The sequence below is a fragment of the Pezoporus flaviventris genome, unplaced genomic scaffold (assembly GCF_033815535.1).
Source record: "Pezoporus flaviventris isolate CSIRO_AGI_PZ_B2104156 unplaced genomic scaffold, CSIRO_AGI_Pfla_v1 ptg000076l, whole genome shotgun sequence".
NCBI classification, from domain to species: Eukaryota; Metazoa; Chordata; class Aves; order Psittaciformes; family Psittacidae; genus Pezoporus; species Pezoporus flaviventris.
Genome location: NW_026892624.1, coordinates 1,311,854 through 1,330,362, shown reverse-complemented (window position 1 = coordinate 1,330,362; position 18,509 = coordinate 1,311,854). Strand labels below are relative to the sequence as shown.

At 48.8% G+C, this 18,509-nt stretch overlaps 1 protein-coding gene across 1 annotated transcript in view; it reads left to right on the top strand.

The window, feature by feature from the left end:
* Window positions 1-8,120: 8,120 nt before the first annotated feature.
* Window positions 8,121-18,509, top strand: part of RCL1 (RNA terminal phosphate cyclase like 1) — a 29,925-nt gene continuing 19,536 nt past the window's right edge. Inside the window, exons 1-5 of the mRNA XM_061473095.1 lie at window positions 8,121-8,300; window positions 9,945-10,016; window positions 10,939-11,114; window positions 16,563-16,637; window positions 17,759-17,883. Coding sequence (XP_061329079.1) covers window positions 8,165-8,300; window positions 9,945-10,016; window positions 10,939-11,114; window positions 16,563-16,637; window positions 17,759-17,883 — 584 coding nt within the window. The 5' untranslated portion in view covers window positions 8,121-8,164. The remainder of the gene's footprint in view (window positions 8,301-9,944; window positions 10,017-10,938; window positions 11,115-16,562; window positions 16,638-17,758; window positions 17,884-18,509) is intronic.

Below are 18,509 nucleotides of genomic sequence, written 5' to 3'. Positions count from 1 at the left end.
GCTTATGCTTACATTATGAAACAAGTAGTAGTTATTCTTTTTTTTACCAATCATAGAATCACAGAATTGTTTAGGTTGGAAAAGACCTTTGAGATCATTGAGACCAATCTTTAATTTAGGACTACGAAGTCTATCACTAAACAATCTCACTAGCGCCCTATCTACATGTCTTACATACCTACACGGATGATGACTGAACCCTTCCCTGGGCAGCCTGTTCCAGTGCTTGAAAGCCCTTTTGGCAAAGACTTTTTTCCTAATATTCAATTGAAACCTCCCCTGGTGCAACTTGAGGTAATTTCTTCTTGTCCTATCACTTGTACCCTAGGAGAAGAGTCCGACACGCACCTCACTAGAACCTCCTTTCAGGCTGTTGTAAAGAGTGATAAGGTCCCCTGGAGCCTCATTTTCTCCAGGCTAAACCCCAGTTCCCTCAGCCATAAGACTTGTATTCTCCAGACCCTTCACCAGCTTCATTGCCCTTCTCTGGACCTGCTCTAGCACCTCAAAATCACTCTTGTAGTGAGGGGTCCAGAATTGAGCACAGGGGCAGCCCCACCAGTGCTGAATACAGGGGGATGATCACTGCCCTGGCCCTGCTGGCCACGCTAGTGCTGATACAGGCCAGCTTAGTCTCGTTCCTGTTCATGCCCAGGCACCTGCGATGCTCTACACACCCCTGCCCACTGTACTGGTGTACTGCATATCCCTGTCCCAGCACTGGCTGTGATAGGACTGCTGAGGGAGCCTATGGGACAAGATGGGGAGCAGACCTTGGTGAGTGCCAAAAGATTTCATCATGGACCATGGACGAGAAGCTGTGAAAGCGCATTTGCTTCCAACATGGAGATGTCTCCTTTGGTTTAGTAAACATTGCTGTGGTGGAGAGAAAAAGGAAAGGCCGAGGAAAGCCTCAGGTATCCCCTGAATGGAATGGGCCTGTGCTTTGGGGATCATGGCCCCCAGACAGTGCCAGGCTCTGAAGGCTCCTTCCTAGGGCAAAATGGGAGGCAGTCCTCGTGCCAAAGGATTTTGTCAAAGACCACAGGCAAGGAGAGGCTGTGAAAGCATGTCTCCCTGTGCTTCCAACATGGGGATGTTTCCTTCGATTAGGAAACATTGCTGTGGTGGAGAGAAAAAGGAAAGGCCGAGGAAAGCCTCAGCCTGCAAAAGGCAGAAAGAAGCTGGCTGCTTTGAGAGGAGCACTGAAGTGACAGTGCTCTGCACCAGACAAACAGTCACATCCCTCTGGTGTGTTCCTCCATTTTCCTCTTTAATTCTTATCGAGGGAAAGTCTCCACATGAGTCTTTCCAGTCACATTTGTCTCCACCATCTTCCCATGCACCTGCACTCGATAAAGGCACGTGTTTGTTGGTTTACCCCAGTTGTTCTGTATGCCGAGTTTGAGAAGTCGAAAGGCTCTGGGGATGCCATTCTGCAAAGAAACCACAGCAAAAAGCAGCGTCACTCCTGGGATGCAAAGAGTGAGAGCAGGCTCCACGTGTCTTCCTCCGCCAGCCAGGCCCCTGCTCTGGGACCAGCTCCTGCTCTGACTGAGGAAGCAGCTTCTCCCTCCTTCCCTTCTCCCACCCTTGCAGAGCAAATAGCCAGCCTCAAGAGAGAATGCGGTGGGCAGCTGTGGGGACCTGAGGGTCACCTGTGCCAGGAAGGAGGACCAGGGGAAAGCCCTGCTGCCGGAGCACGGTGCTGAGCATCCTCCTCACCACCGCCTGCCCTGCAGGTGCCGACAGACAGCTCTGGGCACCACAAGGTTCAGGCCCCTGTCCTGCCAGGGACTGTCCACTCTCCCCCCTGAAAGTGACTTGCTCACAAACTGGCGTTTCTGCCCTGGCCTCCTGCCCACACGCACCTACTGTACCTGCAGAGGGAAGGTCTGAGTTGGCCCTTTCTGCACGCTGTAGAGGAAAGACCCCAGAAGAGTTTCACCGTGGCCTGCCTCATCCAGTCCCTTGGAGATAAATGCACAGGAGAGCAGGTCAGGCTCAAGCTGACCATGAGCAAATGCTCATGCCAGATCTGGGCCCGTGATCCGCACCATACTCCTGCGCCTGTGATGCAATCTGGCACAGAGGGAGACCCATGGGGCTGTGTCTCCTCCTCAGGGCCCCGGAGGTGCTGGGCCAAAACGGCCTGAGCAAGTTTGTGAAATGTCCCCTCTAGGAAGGGCAGTGCTTGAGAGCACACACATCTCTGCAGATGTGCAGGGAGCAGCAAGTCCTGGTTACAGCTTTACCCGTGGTCAGGTCCCAGCCCCGAGCCCAGCACAGACTTACAGAGACAGTGAAATTCTTGGGTGCGCTACTGACAGTCACCAGTGGAGTGGCTATCTCTGAGCAGCACTGTAAGGTGATGGCCGTTGGTTGTATTTCTGTGGGCAGTCGGATTAGCACTTCGCTCTGAGTCTGTTGCATAGGCCAGCAGTACCCTGGGGAAGCATCAGGCTAAAAGCAGAGGGCAAGAGAAGTGAATGCGAGGGCTTCGCTCCCCCGCTTGCAGAAGCACAGGCAGCACTGTGCCTGGGGTGTGCTTCTGCTGGAGATTCATGGTGTGTTGGGAAGCAGGCAGAAGCACCCGCTTTTTCTAGGGAGCCAAGCTCCGTGTGGGACCTCAGCCTTCAGGCACCAGATCCTTGCCGTGGATCCGAGCGAGACCGCTGGCCTGACAGGAAATGACCCAGGGCTTGGCTCCAACTTGATCCAGAGAGGCAAGAGGAGCAGCACTGACGGTTTCTGCTACTGTACCTGCACAAAGGTATCCTCAAAGGGTTGGCTAAATAGGGACCAAAACATCCTTCTGAGCCATGCAGAGGTGCTGGATGATCTCTGCAGGTCGATGGCAGTCCCTGAGGGCAGAAGAGAGCAGCTGACTGCAACTGGCCCCAGGTGCAGAGAACCTGGTGGCTGCATGTGGCTGCTAAGTCATACAGCACTGGATGCTTGGAGGTGCCCGGGGAAACACAGGGGATCCCTAGGCCTGGTGATGGCATCTCTCTCCCAGCCGCACAAAGAGAAGATCTCTGGGTGCTGGGGGACAGTGAGCCCTCACGGCAAGGGCAGCAGACCCAAGCAAGGCCCTGCTGCGTGGACAGCAGAGGGTGATGCAGCCATATGCTTTCATTCTCCAGGAAAGCTCCGCAGAGTGGGAGAGGGCAGAAATGCTGTCAGGGGCATGGCCGAGGCAGCAGTGAGGGCTCTGGCAGCAGGGCTGGGGTGAGCCTAAGGGAGCCACACTGCTACAGTCATGCTCGTGGGCCCCGTGGTTTTGTCCCACCTCTCTCTACCTCGGAGAGCAGTGTCTGCAGCACTCCCTGCTTTCAGGAACGCCAAGCATGAGCCTAGCACAACATGAACTGCCTGGACCCAAGGGCTGCCCATACCTGTGCTTTTGAGAGCCCAGTCAGGCACCTCCACGGGCTCAGATATTGCCTCTCTCATTTGCTGAACTTCCTGGGGAAGACACCAAGGAACAGGGAAACAACCACGTCAGAGCGGGCCAGGAGAAGGGACTCTACAGCGCAGAAGCTCAACCCGCAGCCCCTGGCAAGGGAGGAGTGTGTAGGCTGGGACGAGCAGGGCCCCCTCCACCAGGCCCTTCCTGGGCCAGCTGGTCCAGAGTGCAGGATCACCTTGTTTATAGAGCGGATTTCTGCAGCCAGACGTGTCACCTCATCCCTCAGCTGCTGCATCTCTTCAGCTTGTCCTTTCCACAAATCAGGTGCGTTCCTGCAGTCATCAGGAAATCGGACCTTGTCAGATCTCTGCCCAGCAATGCACGGAACCTCCAAGGCCAGGAGCAGCACAAACAGTGATGCTCCAGCCCCTTTTTTTTCCCTGGTTTACAAGCACTTCCTTCCCCCTCCAGGTTTAGCACAAGGCCCGGACAGGAGCAGAAGACACGAGCTCTGGGCGCTGTGCAAGTGAGAGCAAATAGCACGGGCTCATCTGCTCGTGCTGTCGCCACCAAACATGCTGCAGGGCTGGGGAGAGGAGAGGGCTCTTACCCCAGTGAACTCAGGTCAGCTGCATCCTGCTCCTGGAAGGGAAAGGGTATCGGTGGAGTCCCGCAGCAGCTGGGGCTTCCCCGAGCTGGCAGCTCTAGGAAGGCACAGCAGAAGCTGCTGCTGCTGCTTTGCATCACTGCCTGGCACCGGAGGACCGGGCGATTCACCCACCCACCCACCCATCGCCTGCAGTGCTCCCTGGCAGGACTTTCCTGTCCCACTGACCTGTGGTGCATTCTTTCCATGCAGTCGCCATAAGAGCAGTGAGGTCCCGCACCAGGCACCAGCTGTAACATCACCATGAGAGTCATTTTACTGCCCTTTCTAAAGATCCCTGTGGTGACATGGTCTCCTCCCACACCAGGGTGGCAAGGGGTTAGCCAAGGACACCACAAAGAGGTGCAGGGGAGGAGGTAGCTCCAAGAAGAGACTCTTGGACCGCCCTGGGCCAAGGGGCACTGCACAGCCCTGGTTCCAGGCTTTGCACCCCACTGCTATGCCCCATTTCATCTGCATGCAGCGAGCATCTTGTGACCTCTCACATCCACAAAGGTGAGATGTTGTATGGGCCACACAGGCCCTCAGCGCCTCTCCCTCACGCTGAAGCTCACACCTCACTCCTCTGAGCCTCTGCTGACAGTGGGTAAATACTAACCGAGAGCAGCAAGGCTCACCAAGCAGAAGATCATGAAGAGCCCCTTGTTCCTGAAACAGAGAGAGTCCTGGGGTTAGCGGTGCTCAAGGCAGAGCCCTGCCCAGAGGAATTTCTCTTACCAGCTGAACAACAATTTGCAGGAGAGCCAGGGGTTCTGCTGGTGGGGAGCACCACCAGCTTCCCGTCTGATCACCCTGACCCTCTGGCACCCTCAAGCTCCATGTCAGTAACAGACACTTGTTGTACTCACAGGATGGAGGTGCCTCTTCCGAGGTATCTCTGAAGGCAGATCACGGCCATTGCCATTCTGTATGCACAGCTGAATACCAGCCCTGGGAAAAGAAATGGGAGAAAAGCCTGAGGAGCCTTCTTGAGGAGCCCCATCTGGCATATGGCCGACCCCTGCGAGGACGTGGATGCTGGGCCTGCATACTTCCTTCCTGTGGGACCCGGACAGGGGCACGCTTATGCCCTGGAGGGGGTTGCTTGTTTCTCGCCGGAGCCCCGGCAGGATCCCCTTGCTGGCAGGGCACTGACAGCAAGGCTGGGGAAGGACTGTGGATGAGGCTTCGGGCCCTGCATCTCTACCACCCGGGGGTGCCCCCTGATTATTACAGTAGCCCCATGGTTATTAGAGACACGGTGGCCAGCTCCGTCATGGTCACAGAGGCAAAATGGCCCCAGGCCGCTCCTGGGGCAGGATGATTCAGTGCTGTTGGTCCCAGATGAGCCAGGCAGGCCTGGTGCAAGCATGGGGTGAAAGGCAGCGCTGAACTTACGCTCTGTGCCTGCAGCACTGCAGCTGCAGCGTGCTGGCTCTTCGCAGCTGGTCCCCTGGTCCTCCTGAGAGGGGGGGCACCTACGGGAGGGGAAAAGGCAGGACACTGTTTGGCACTGCCTTCTTGCCACATGAGCCAAGGCCCTGGCCAGAAGAGAGGCCTACAGACAGAGGGGAGCAGCTGCCCTCCTCCGAAGCCCCCTCTTCCTCCCAGGGCCTCTGCAGCTCCACAGCCAGAGCCCTCCAGCAGGAGCGTGGGGTTTGGCCCCCGGGGCCAGAGGGGCTTTCAGCTGAGCCTCTTCCCCACTCACAGTGGGTTTCCCAAGCCCTGGGACTTGTGCTGCCTACAGTGTTCGCCAGCTTCTCTATCGTGTCCCCCCAGCCCCTGCTTTAGGCTCTGGGGACCTGACCCTCCAGCTGATGGTCCCAGGAGGAACCTTGTACCTCTTCCTGAGAACCTGAATGGGCCCAGCTGCATGTCTGTCCCTGCTGCTGCTGCTGGCTCTCCTCACGAGGGCAGCGCCCTGCGCTCTTGGAGGAGCCTTTCGCACCTTGGGGACAAAGGAAGCTCGCCTGCAAGCCTGTCTGTCCTCCTTCCGAAGCAGGAGTGTTGCCTGGCTGGGGGAGGGCACTTGGGCAAGAGTCCCAAACCAGCTGCCGGGAGAACGCCAGACACAGGCACACAGCCACCAGCTCCACAGTCTCAGATATTGCCTCTCTCATTTGCTGAACTTCCTGGGGAAGATACCAAGGAACAGGGAAACAACCATGTCAGAGCGGGGCAGGAGAAGGACCTCTACAGCGCAGAAGCTCAATCTCTAGCCTCTGGGAAGGGAGTGGTGTGTAGGCTGGGATGAGCAGCAATGACTCCATATGGGCTGGCCCATGCACCCCAGTGACTCCTCTGACATGAGCCAGCCAATTCCTGTGAATCCATGCATCTCCAATTTATAGAGAGGCACGGATTTCATGGATGGACTGGTCAGTGGACAAGGAATTGGCTGGATGGCCGCACAAAGACAGTTGTGGTCAACAGCTCAACGTCCAGACGGAGATGGGTAACAGGTGGTGTCCCTCACGGGTAAGTGTTGGGCCCAATCCTGTTCAACATCTTTGCTGATGACATGGAGAGTGGTATTGATGCGCCCTTAGCAAGTCTGCCAATGACACCAAGCTGTGTGGTGGGGTCGACACACTGGGGGGAAGGGACGTCATCCAGAGGGACCTAGACAGGCTGGAGAGGTGGGACAGTGCAAACCTCACAAAGCCAAGTGCAAGGTCCTGCACCAGGGTCGGGGCAATCCCAGGCACAAGTATGGGCTGGGCAGAGAGTGAACTGACAACAGCCCTGAAAAGAAGGACTTGGGGGTGTTTGTTGATGAGAAGCTCAGCATGACCCCACAGTGTGCGCTTGCAGCTCAGGGACCAACCATGTGCTGGGTTGCAGCAGAAGGAGCGTGACCACCAGGTCAAAGCACGTGATCCTGTCCCTCTGCTCTGGTCTTATGGGACCCCACCTGCAGTACTGCATCCAGCTCTGGGACCCTCAGAACAAGAGGTATGTGGATCTGCTCAAGTGTGTCTAGAGGAGGCCACAAAGATGATCAGAGGGCTGGGGCACCTCTGCTATGGAGACAGGCTGAGAGAATTGGGCTTGTTCAGCCTGAAAAGAGAAGGCTCAGGGGAGACCTTGGAGCAGCTTCCAGTGCATAAAGGGAGCCTACAGGAAACCTGGAGAGGGACTTTTTCCAGAGGCCTCTAGTGACAGGACAAGGGGGAATGGCTTTAAAGTGAAAGAGAGGAGATTTAGGTCTTAGAAAGAAATTCTTCACTATGAGGGTGGTGAGGCCCTGGGACAGGTTACCCAGAAAAGCTGTGGCTGCCCCATACGTGTCAGTATTCAAGGCCAGGTTGGACTGGGCTTGTAGCAATGTGGTCTAGTGGAAGGTGTCTGCCTGTGGCAGGGGAGTTGGAACAAGATGATCTTTAATGCCCTTTCCAACCCAAACCCTTCCACAACTCCATGAACTGTCATTAACACCTCTGCTATAACCCCCGTTTTTCAGAAAACACAGACTGGAAGGTTCACTCAGTCTCTCTCAAAGGACCCAAGGCTGCGCCACTGCCATGAAGGCTGTCAAACTAGCTGACGTCAAGGCTGGAGATCCCGCCCATTCCCGAAAAGGGTGGCTGAAGGAACCCCCTCCCAGAAACTAACCCGCTGTGGAGGGGGAGGCCCCCGGCGCATCCGCCCCGTCACGCTCCGCAGTGCAGCGAGCACGCTGCCGCCACAGTGTCGGTCTCGAGCCTCAGCCAGGAGTGGGGGCGCGCGCCGCGGGACCGGCTCCAGTTACTCAGACATCGATGCTTTTAAACATTTAAATCTTCGGTTAAAACTATGAAGATATGGAGAGCAGAAACAAGACCAGAGGCAATGGCTACCGCCTTGCTATCAACCGACTCACCTTTCCAAGGTCGGCCCGCTCGCCGTAGGGACGAGTGCCACCAGCGGCACCGTCCCTGCTGAGGCGAATAACGGCGACGACTGAGACCACGACCACGGCTCCGGTCCAGTCCAGTCCCGCCCCGCCCCGCCCCGCTCCGCCCCTCGCCCCGCCTCATCCAGCACCGCCCCATAGCGGCCGTAAGGGCGCCCTTTGACCGCAGCGCTTCTGGCGTACTTCCTGCGCGCCACCGCGTGTTTGCGGCATGGCGGGCGAGACGCAGTGCCTCAGCTACGCGGGTTGCAACTTCCTGCGGCAGCGCCTGGTGCTGGCCACGCTCAGCGGGCGGCCGATTAAGATTCGCAAGATCCGCGCCAAGGAGGAGGATCCCGGGCTCCGCGGTGAGCGGGGCCCCGGCGGACGCCAGGGGAGAGGTCGGGGGGTGGCTGCGGGCGGCCCTGGCACCTTACTGGCAAGAAACAGCGAGGTGGCGGAGGCTCTGGTGTCTCCTCCGGACGGCCTGCGCACTCGGTGCAGGCCGCGAGTCGCCGGCGCCGTGTCACCCTGGGCTGTCCTCGTGGATATCGGGTCTGCGGTTTGGGTGAGGCGCGGGGGATGGAAGACGCGCAGGCGAGGAGTGGGGCGGCTCTCGCTGTGTGTCGAGGGAAGCCGGTGTGCGGCGGAGAGACAAATCTGCGACGGCGGCCCCGCGGCTGTACCTTCACCCGTGGCCACGCGTCTTCTCTGGCATGGTGCGAGTCCCGCTCGCAGCCCCGGCGCTGGCCCGCTCGCTGTACAGCTGGGCTCTTCACTCGAAAGGTGCAGGCTCTGCTGGCTCTTCAGCCGTCACTTTCAGCTGCATGCCCAGCGTCAAGCTCCACATCCCTCCGTGGGAGCCCAAGTTCCCACAGTTTCAGTGGAGCTGGTTTTATGCTTCATTTTTTATCTGGGGTTTGCTCAAATAGCGGTAAAGGTGAAACACGTGAAGTTCATTTAGTGCTCATTTTTGAAAGTTGCTGACACTGTGGACCCTTTGAGGGAAACGTTGCATAGGGAGTACCCTCTTCTTTCCTACACAGGACCTTTGGCACCCCAAAGCAAATATGCTCATTAAACTGAAGTAAGGAGACAGTAGAATAGAGGTTGAGGAAGAAACATTATTGTGGTGCTCAGTTATTTTTTGGGCAAGGTACAAAATTAAGAACAGGGGTAGGACCAGCATAGATATTACTCTGCCTCCTGAGGAGGCCTCCATCATAAATAGGAATTCTTACTGTCAAAACATTCCTGTGTGCTTTCTGTAACATCTGACATGACTCAAAGTATTTGTTATTACTATGGGATGTTTGATGGTGTTTAAAGTTATAGGGTTTGCAATGTGTTTTTTTAAAAAAAGGTGTTTGAATTGCCTTTTTCGTATATGAGTTAAAGTGTAAATTGTAACTATAACAGAAGAGTAATAACAGGCCCTGACCTGTGTTGGTGATTCAGCATGCAGTTCTCTCTGCTTTTCGTGACTGGAACATCTGCAATGAAAGCTCTTCTATAGGTTTGTTTGCCAAGAGGGAGAGATGTATTCACAAGGATGCACTCTTGTGCTGGAAGAGGTCCCAGAACTGTCATGTAAACTTGGGGTTTAGAAATTATCCTAACAGAGAGAAGAACCAGCATTGTGTGACTGGGCCATCAATCGTACTATGCAAATACTAAAAAACTGCAGTTTCTGCAGGTAGCTCTGTGGTCAGAATTGTCAGCTTGTATCACTCACTGCATTCTGGGTTGAGGAGTGTCACATCTAGGGGCATCCCAGTTGACTGGAGATGCCTGTACGCGCGGAGGCTCAAATTAACATATCTGATATTATAGCTAATCTCCTTTTCTCATGTGGTAGAAGTATACCATAGCAAGTTGAAGAGTGAGGGTAGCCTTACTGTCACAAAAGGCAGGGAAGGGAGAATGTACAAGTGTTGTGTTGAAGTTTCTTATTGTTTTTCCAGGAATAAATTTAAGGCACTTTAAAATTCTGTCTTTGTTCTACTCCTTAGATTTTGAAGCCAGTTTTATTCGCCTGATAGACAAAGTGACCAATGGTTCTCGGATTGAAATAAACCAGACAGGTGAGATCTGTAGTCTTTTGCTGTTCTGGTCTTCTGGCCTTTTATCAAGTCTTATAGTGAAATCAGAGTTTCAGCTTGACAGAGGTAGGTGTTCAGATATCACTAACTGAGAAGATCAGAAATAACCAAGCTGAGAAGTTGTTTAGTGATTGGTGATTGGTGGCATCCAGGAAGACCAGTGCTCCACCAAAATGCAGAGTTAAGAAAACTCTGTTGACTAAGAACAAAAATTAATGTTTTATGTGGTATGCAGGATTTGTAGTGGGAGAAGGTCTTTCTGAGCCAGAATAGTTTTTTGTAGAAGGCAACATCTGACTTCTACAAAAGTAAACTTTGAAACAAGACTGTTTGCCTAGTCATGCTCAGAAAAGGGGTTGGTTTGAGTGAGAAGCATCCCACATAAAAATCTCATCTGGTTCTTGTCCTTTTCTGGGTTGGTGGGTTGGTTGGTTAGTTGATTGGGTTGTGGGGTTTTTTTCTTTGGGTTGTTTTTTTTTGTTGTTGTTTGGGTTTGTTTTGTTTTTTTTATTTTGGTAAGGATTTTAAGGATTGTGGTTGGTCAGTAAGCAGATGAGCTACCACCAGATATGCTGAGACCATGATGACTTGATGGTCTGGTGACTATTTAGCTGCTGTGGGGAATCATGTCTGCTTGTATCAGCATTTTGGGAATGGCTAAGAGACCCTTGAGTTTTGGGGAGAAGGGGGGAAAAAAGATGTGATATGTGAGACAAACAGACACACATTGGTCTGTTTATTAAGTGCAGACAGTAACAGCCTGCTGGAAGTGCTACCATCTGTCATAAATTCTTCTGTTTGCAATTTGTTTGTATACATCATTGCAAATTGTCTTTATGCTGTAGTGATGGCAAGCATGCTGATAGTGCTCTCATTTGTTTTGCTCGCCCGGCGTCTTCCCCAGGTACCACCCTGTATTATCTGCCTGGTCTTCTGTATGGCGGCTCATTGGAACATGACTGCAGCCCCACTCGTGGTATTGGCTACTATTTGGAAAGTCTGCTCTGCTTGGCACCTTTCATGAAGCATCCATTGAAGATTGTCCTGAGGGGAGTAACAAATGACCAAGTAGATCCTTCGGTATGTAATAAAATTTAGGTAACAGAGGAGGATTTCTTCCTTAAAAAATATATTAGGAAGAAATGTCTAAAATATAATGCATTTTTATCATCCCTCATACACAGAACTCTCCAGTGCATCTGCCTACTGCATCTGCAGAAAACTCTTTGAATCAAAGAAGCATCTGCTAAATTGTTCCCTTTCTGCATCACCTCCACACTGCAGTTTGTAATCCACCTTTTAACTTCTAGTTCTGTACTCTTCTGTCTTCTCCCCTGGAAGCTCCCTTTAAATGCAGTGTGAGGCCAGGCCACTCGTTTGCTTTTCCTGTTCTGTTAGAAATTAGATGAGTTGTTTTTCCTACCCCACATGTTTTTTTACTGTAAAAAGAGGAAATAGTCTTTAAGATTTGCATGTGACAAGGCAGGAATCTTTCCCTTCTGTTGGATGTTGGACACAGTTACACCATGCTGCTGTGAACCCTTCTTTCTGTTAGAAACAGATATCACATGACAATTATGAAATTATAGTAGTAAAATTATCTAATCACTTTGATTCTTTAGAAAGACGCTAGAAGGTGTGGTAGATCAAATTACTTTGAAATTGCCTCGAGTTCTGTTACTGCTGATTTACAGTCCTTTTTTTTAATAGTATTGTTAAAAAATGAGCTATGGATAAGATGGGATTAAAACACTGGACTAATGGTTAGTGGTTATACTTCCCCCCCCCCCCCCAAAAAAAACCTTTTGGAGAACAGCATTGCTGTTTACCTTTTGAATGGTTTTTGGAGACTGCCTTTACTCCGGACACATTGTCATTTGAAAATATAACCAGTCTAAATGAATGCAATTACTGTGAGGTGCAATTGCAGATATTTAATGAGCCTCTGAGTCCTGCTGGTATTTATAGCTTTTCAGCTGTCTACTCTTGTCATTTAAAAAACTCATTCTCTCACCTGTGGTTCTGTGAGACCCATGTGGGCCAAAGGATGATTGAAGTGAGTTATACAGAGTATTGTCAGAAAGAAAAAGGGGAAAAGGGGGATAAAAAACAAAATGGAATGCATGCTTTCTTAACTTTTCAACCACCATGATGAAAAGTACTTAAATGTTAAGTAGTAAGAATCAAAATATGTCTGTTTTGGTTGACTGCATCTTTTTAATCACAATGGAGGACTTCTTGAAGAATTTGCAGACCAAGAGTAGTCCAATTTTAATACTGCTGTCACGTAAGTTTGGACACCCATCAAAGCAACTCATCTTCATTATGCAAATTGCCCACATGGGCCCATAGAGTTTAAGCAGTTTTATTTGAAGTGGGTGCAAGAATTTGAGTCAGTTAGTTTTTACTTGAAGGGGGCTTGACCAGCCAGAGTTCAGACATAGATGGTTTGACACTAAATGTAAATAAAATGCAGATATGCATGCATGACCGGCAGGTCAAAGGGGCTGATCCTGCCCCTGTACTCTGCTCTCCTAAGGTCTCACTTGAGTTCTGGTGTCCTTAACGTAAGAAGGACATGGAGCTGTTGGAGCAAGTCCAGAGGAGGCCTTGAGGATGATCAGGGGACTGGAGCAGCTCACATATGAAGACAGGCTGAGAAAGTTGGGGCTGTTCAGCCTGGAGCAGAGAAGGCTGCGTGGAGACCTCATAGCAGCCTTCCAGTGTCTGAAGGGGGCCTACAGGGATGCTGGGGAGGGACTCTTCATCAGGGACTGTAGCGATAGGACAAGGGTTAATGGGTTTAAACTGGAACAAGGGAGATTTATGTTAGATACAAGGAAGAAGTTCTTTACAGTGAAAGTGGTGAGGCACTGGGACAGGTTGCCCAGAGAAGTGGTAAATGCTTCATCCCTGGCGATGTCCAGCCTGGCCTTGAACAGAGCCTTGGGTGACACAGTTTAGTGTGAGGCATCCCTGCTCATGGCAGGGGGGTTGGAACTAGATGATCTTAAGGTCTTTTCCAACCTGAAACATTCTATGATTCTATGCTAAGGAGTTGTATCTAAACTTCATTGTGCTGTAGAAGCACAGCTGTCATTAGTGTGACTCTCCTGTGTGGTAACATTTTAAGTGTCCATAACTAAATACCAGTTACTAAAATGGGTTTAAACCTTATTTATGTCTTTTTATTGCCTGACTAAACACTAAACTTTGTGCACGTCAGTAAACTACTTTAACGAATTTTACCAGGTGTTCTGTATAGCATATAGCTCTGCAGGTTGCTAAAACTAAAACCACAAGTTTAGGTGCTACCCTGTTTTTTTTATGCTTAAGTAAATTGTAACTTGGTTTTAAATTGATTTGAGCTTTTGTTTTTTAGTAGGGAGAAGGTGTTTGTGCTTGAAAAGAGAAGGCAGTCCTGCCCATCCTCCCTTCATATCTGATTTCAGCCATCTGCTGAAATGCACAATATGCATAGTCCTGCATACTCCAGTACCCGCACACTTTTCAGAGGCTTCCCTATGCCAGCTCAACTAACTGGCAAAAAGGTAAAGAGCTGTAAGCCTGCATCTTCTCAAGGAGGCATTTGCAAAATAAATAGCAGGAGTATGTGTGCAGCCAGAAAAGTGGGACCTTTATCTCATGGTCGCAGCTAGCAGATAGGCTGACCTCTGCTGGGCTTTCTGAAATCCACTCAGCTTTTACACAGCCTCAAAAATACCTGTTGGATGGGATTGCTGTGTTGTGGGTTTAAGGTTGCTCTTTGTCAGAGACCCCTTACCAGGGCAGAGGGAACATGGCAGATTTCCTGGTGTAGGGAGAGTGAAAGCGGTCAAAGTGAGAGGAAGGGCGTTTCTGAAGATTAGCTTGTGGAAGGGAAGACTTCAGCTCAGTTCAGTGAGGTGCAGGTCAGGCTGAGTTTCTGCAATATAAATACGAGTATGTGTTTCTGTTAGTATTTGTTTATATATGTTTATAGCCCACTGGTGGGGTGCAGTGGAAAGCTCTGGCAGCTGACACCCTTCTGAAAGAGTACCGTGGCCACTGAAATAGAAGGTAATGTGCACTTGCTCAGGTTGGACCTTGGCGATAGCACTGTGTGAGTGATACATCGTGAGTGAGAGGGATGCTGCTTTGACTCACACTTGCCAGTAGGAGATGGCTTTTGAGTACCTGCCTGATCTGTTCACTGGCAGCCTATGTCTGCATTATGTTTTAATGTGTGACTGCTGATGATACCTGACCATGGAGAGTTTGTGGGACCAGCCATGTGGGACTGGAGTATAGAGTTGTGGCAGTTTCCAGTTTCTCTATGTAGAAAGTATGTGCGGGTGTCTTTGTGAAGTGCCTTTTGAAGGCAGTGGAGGTGGCATGCAAATGATAGCTCTTAGTTAACTTTCTTTCTCTGCATACTGTTATCCTGACAGATACACAGTGCTGCAGTAACCTGGCTTTACAATAATTGTTCTTAATGTTCAAGTTTGGGAATGTTGAAGTTTTTATGCAGCTATTCCATGGGTCTTTCAACTGAAATTGTTTTCATGCTGGCTTTCTTTTTTTCTTTTTTTTAACTCATTGTAGGTATCTTTGGAAGGAGCAAAGTTTGTATTTATAATAATTTGTGAACAAGCAATGTCTATGGGACTTAGCAAGTGGTTGGTATTTGTAGTGAGGCCTTTGGTGGTTTGGTGCATTTGCTTTGGTACAACTTGGTGTTGTGTTGTCCACCCTGGAAACAGAGATAACTGCCCTTCAAGGGGAGCTGAAGGATGGTTTTATGGCTGAATATAGGAAATACAGTTTTAGGTCTCGGTTGTGCTAATTGCGTTGTGTCTTCCACTGAAGTACTTAACTTCTCCTGCCTGAACTCCCATTCGTCTACTATGTAGAACAGCCATCTCCACTTCTTAAATGCTTCTCTATTTAGGCCGCAGATTTGGAATAGAGACAGTCTCTTATTATGTGTCTGGCTGTTACTTCATAAGTATCATACCTGGAATTTGTCTGAGGGCTAAAAGCTATGACAAGTCTTGAAAGTTTTGGAGACAGATAAAGCAGACTCAAGATTGATCCAGCTGCCTAATGCTAATGCAGCAAGACTTCTCCAGAGATACAGACTTCAGTCCAAAGAACTGGAAAAGCAGAAATGAAGGAGGGAAAGGCAGTTCCTAGCTGACACACTGAAGCTTTTCTTTTTTTTACTGGTATATGTTGTTTCATAAGAAAGAGGGAGGAATATTGTGTAAGTTTAATGTGAACCATATCAGCTTGTTGGAACTTCTGCCAGTGGTATTCATGTGTGTCTGTCTGTGTGCACATGCGTTTTAGTAAAGGTTTTTGCTCTAAAAGTCTAATTTGTGTGATTAATGAATACTGCTGAGAGGCCAAATTAAGGTAGCCTGGTTGTAAAAAGAATAAAATACATAAATATAAAAAGAATTAATAATTGATATAGAGACATTTTTTATGAAGATACTTGAATATTGGCACTATCATTAAAAATACTGCTAAATGCCTCTCTGTAAGAAAGGAAGTGTGTTGGCCAACAGGGTTTCATAAATGAGGACTGCAGCATATGCTTGTAGCTACTCAGGTATTTCTAACAGGTTTTTCACAGCTTTGTAGGTCAGGTATGAGCCACTTTGTTAGTGGCTTGCAAAGAGAGAGTGAAACTCAAATTGTGGTTCTGGCTGAAGGTGTGGGAAGAAGTCTAAGCTTTTTTTTCCTGCCTCCACAACTGCTGTCTTCCTTCACACAAATTTAGTTTCTTTTGGGTCATTCTGTCCTGGTCCTGTCTCTCCCAGGCTGCTTGTCTTCAGTAACTCCCTACGCTGTTGCACTGCTAAATCATTTTTGTCACTTTTGGCAATACTACTGAAGTTTCAGCAGAGAGAAGATGATGGCTGTCAGTGTTGTCTTAACCCAGCAATTAGGAGGAGCAATTGCAAGGAAAATATTGCTTAGGCTTGGATCTGGTGAGCATTTGGATCAAAGGGTGTGCATGGATGTGTCACCCACTTCAGATTCTTCTAAATGTTTCAACAGAAGTTAACTGAAAGCTTCTGTTTCTCATAAATGACAAAAAGTTCTTGACAGGATGACATTTTTCCTGCTAAATCAAGGGCCTGCTCCAAAATGCAAAGGTTTTTGCAATCGTTTATTTAGCTGTAAGAATATTTTAGCAATGACAGAGGAATATAGTTCTTTTCAATAACTATGTTCAGAGAAACAAATTAGCTGTTGTAGCTGAGCAGTAATAGAAGTAAAAATCGGGCTGGAGAACAAATACAGATTAGGAAATTCCATCTACCAGTATCTTGTTCTAGCAGCTTTTTGGGTAATGGGATACTGTGGTAGTCTCAAAGTAACCGAAGTGCTCTGTGCTTCATTCTCATGTCTTCCCATAAAATACCAGTATGGAGAAGTCTTGTCTTTGTTAGGCAACTTGTAATGCAGTGATTTTTAAATTACTGACTTATGTAACTTTCAATAAAGAGTCTGCTTTCTTATTTCTTTGTTATGTAGGTTGATGTCCTTAAGGCAACAGCTCTACCCCTACTGAAGAAGTTTGGAATTGATGGTAAAAGTCTGGAAATCAAGGTAAGACAATTTGTTCCTTTCTTTTCTAGCACAATTTAAAAGGATAGTTTTGCACTGCTTCACAGGGCCATATGCTTGCTGCTGGTATCTGTCCCTAGTTGTAGTTACACACATTTCTAAAGTTGCTTCTAGTTCTTGTCATATTTTAGAGGGCATACCAGCCACACAGTGATTGAAGATATGGCAGAAGAGACACAAAGACTATAGGTAGAAAGGGTAAGGAGAAGGCACTGACTTTTTCTTAGTCTCAGATCTCTGCAGTCTGAGAAACATTCTTTGTTCTTCATAAGCCAAATAGGTCTGAATGTAGAATATACTTACTTTGTTTTGGTTTAGGTTGGAGAAAGAAACTATAAACTTTCAAAGTTAAGAACACTCATGTATGTTCTTAACTTTGTATGAAGTGTGAAGGCTCTGGCTGCACTACTAGTCTTTGCTTTACTAGTCTCTGCTGAGCCCCCACCTCAGCCCTGCCCATGACCCAGGACTCCATCTTACCACTCTGGGTTTATCAGCCCCTGCTCCAGTGACCCTGCAGCAGGGTCAGTCTCCAGCTCCTCACAGCACTGCCTGGCCATAAGCCTCCTAACCCAGACCCCACCCCAGACCAATGTCCCATCCCCATCCCTGTGGACACTGGCTGGGCCAATGGGACAGAGTTGGTCTGGCCAGGGCTGTCTGTGGGAATGAGTTCATTCTTGTCCCCCATATACATATTATGCCTCAAACACTTATAGACTGTCTTCGGTGACGAGGTACAGATTTTCTATTAAGAGACCAGTCTTAAACCAAGGTTGCCTTCCTGGTAAAGATGCTGGGGTTTTACTTGGTTGTTTCTGTTTTCCATTGAGAAGCCATGCCCTACTGTATTTGAGAGAGGAGGAAAAAATAAACCAATTTTTGATTACAGGTTTGGTGCAAAATCCATTTCTGCCTTTAGGGTATCTTTCACTTGCCTGTGTTCACCTAATACTCCTAATGGTAACATTTTATTATATGTGAAATAAAAGCTGTAATTTTTTAGTATGTAAGTACATTCTTTGTGCTCTTTACTAACCTTTTTTTTTTCTTTTTTACTTACTTTTTTTTACTAACTTTTTTTTTTCCTCTGTTATTCCTAGATCAACCGGAGAGGAATGCCTCCCAAAGGGGGTGGAGAAATAGTGTTTGCTTGCCCAGTGAGAAGGGTTTTGCAGCCTATTCAGTTTACAGACCCAGGCAAAATCAAGCGCATCAGAGGAACTGCGTATCCTTTTTTGTTTATTTGCTTCTTTTAAATGATTTTTCCTCAAAAACGTAAGTCTTGCAACTTGAAGTCATAGAATACATAGAAATACACCCATGTTGCTGAGCCTGTATCCAGATAACAGGGTGACACTGCACAGAACGATCGATCACACAACTAGATTTCAGGTGTCTCAAAACTGCTGTGTTCAGAACGCTGCTGTTCAAAAAGCGTCAACAGACAAATATATTTGAAATTGAACAGCACTATTTCAAATCTTTTCAATAGCAAGAAAAAGTTAAAATACTTTCCATTACATAGCAGCAAAATAGGATTCTTTTGTGTAAATGCAGTAGTTTTCTTACGCATTGAACACCTTGGCTATTAATGAGTCTTGCAGAATGTTAGATGGGAGCTTAAATCTTAGTTCAGTTCATACCTCACTGCACAGATGTGAACTGAACTTTTTGTGTTACGAAAAGCTTGTTAGCACTTCACTTTCAGTAGTACCATTAGATCTGGAAACGGAAGAGGTTCTACTTCACAAAGATTGTCGTGGAGTATTCACTTTTGCAAACAGAACTGCACATCTAGTTAATATTTTGGGTTTGGTGTTTTTTTTCTCTTGTGGTTTCTATATGGTATCT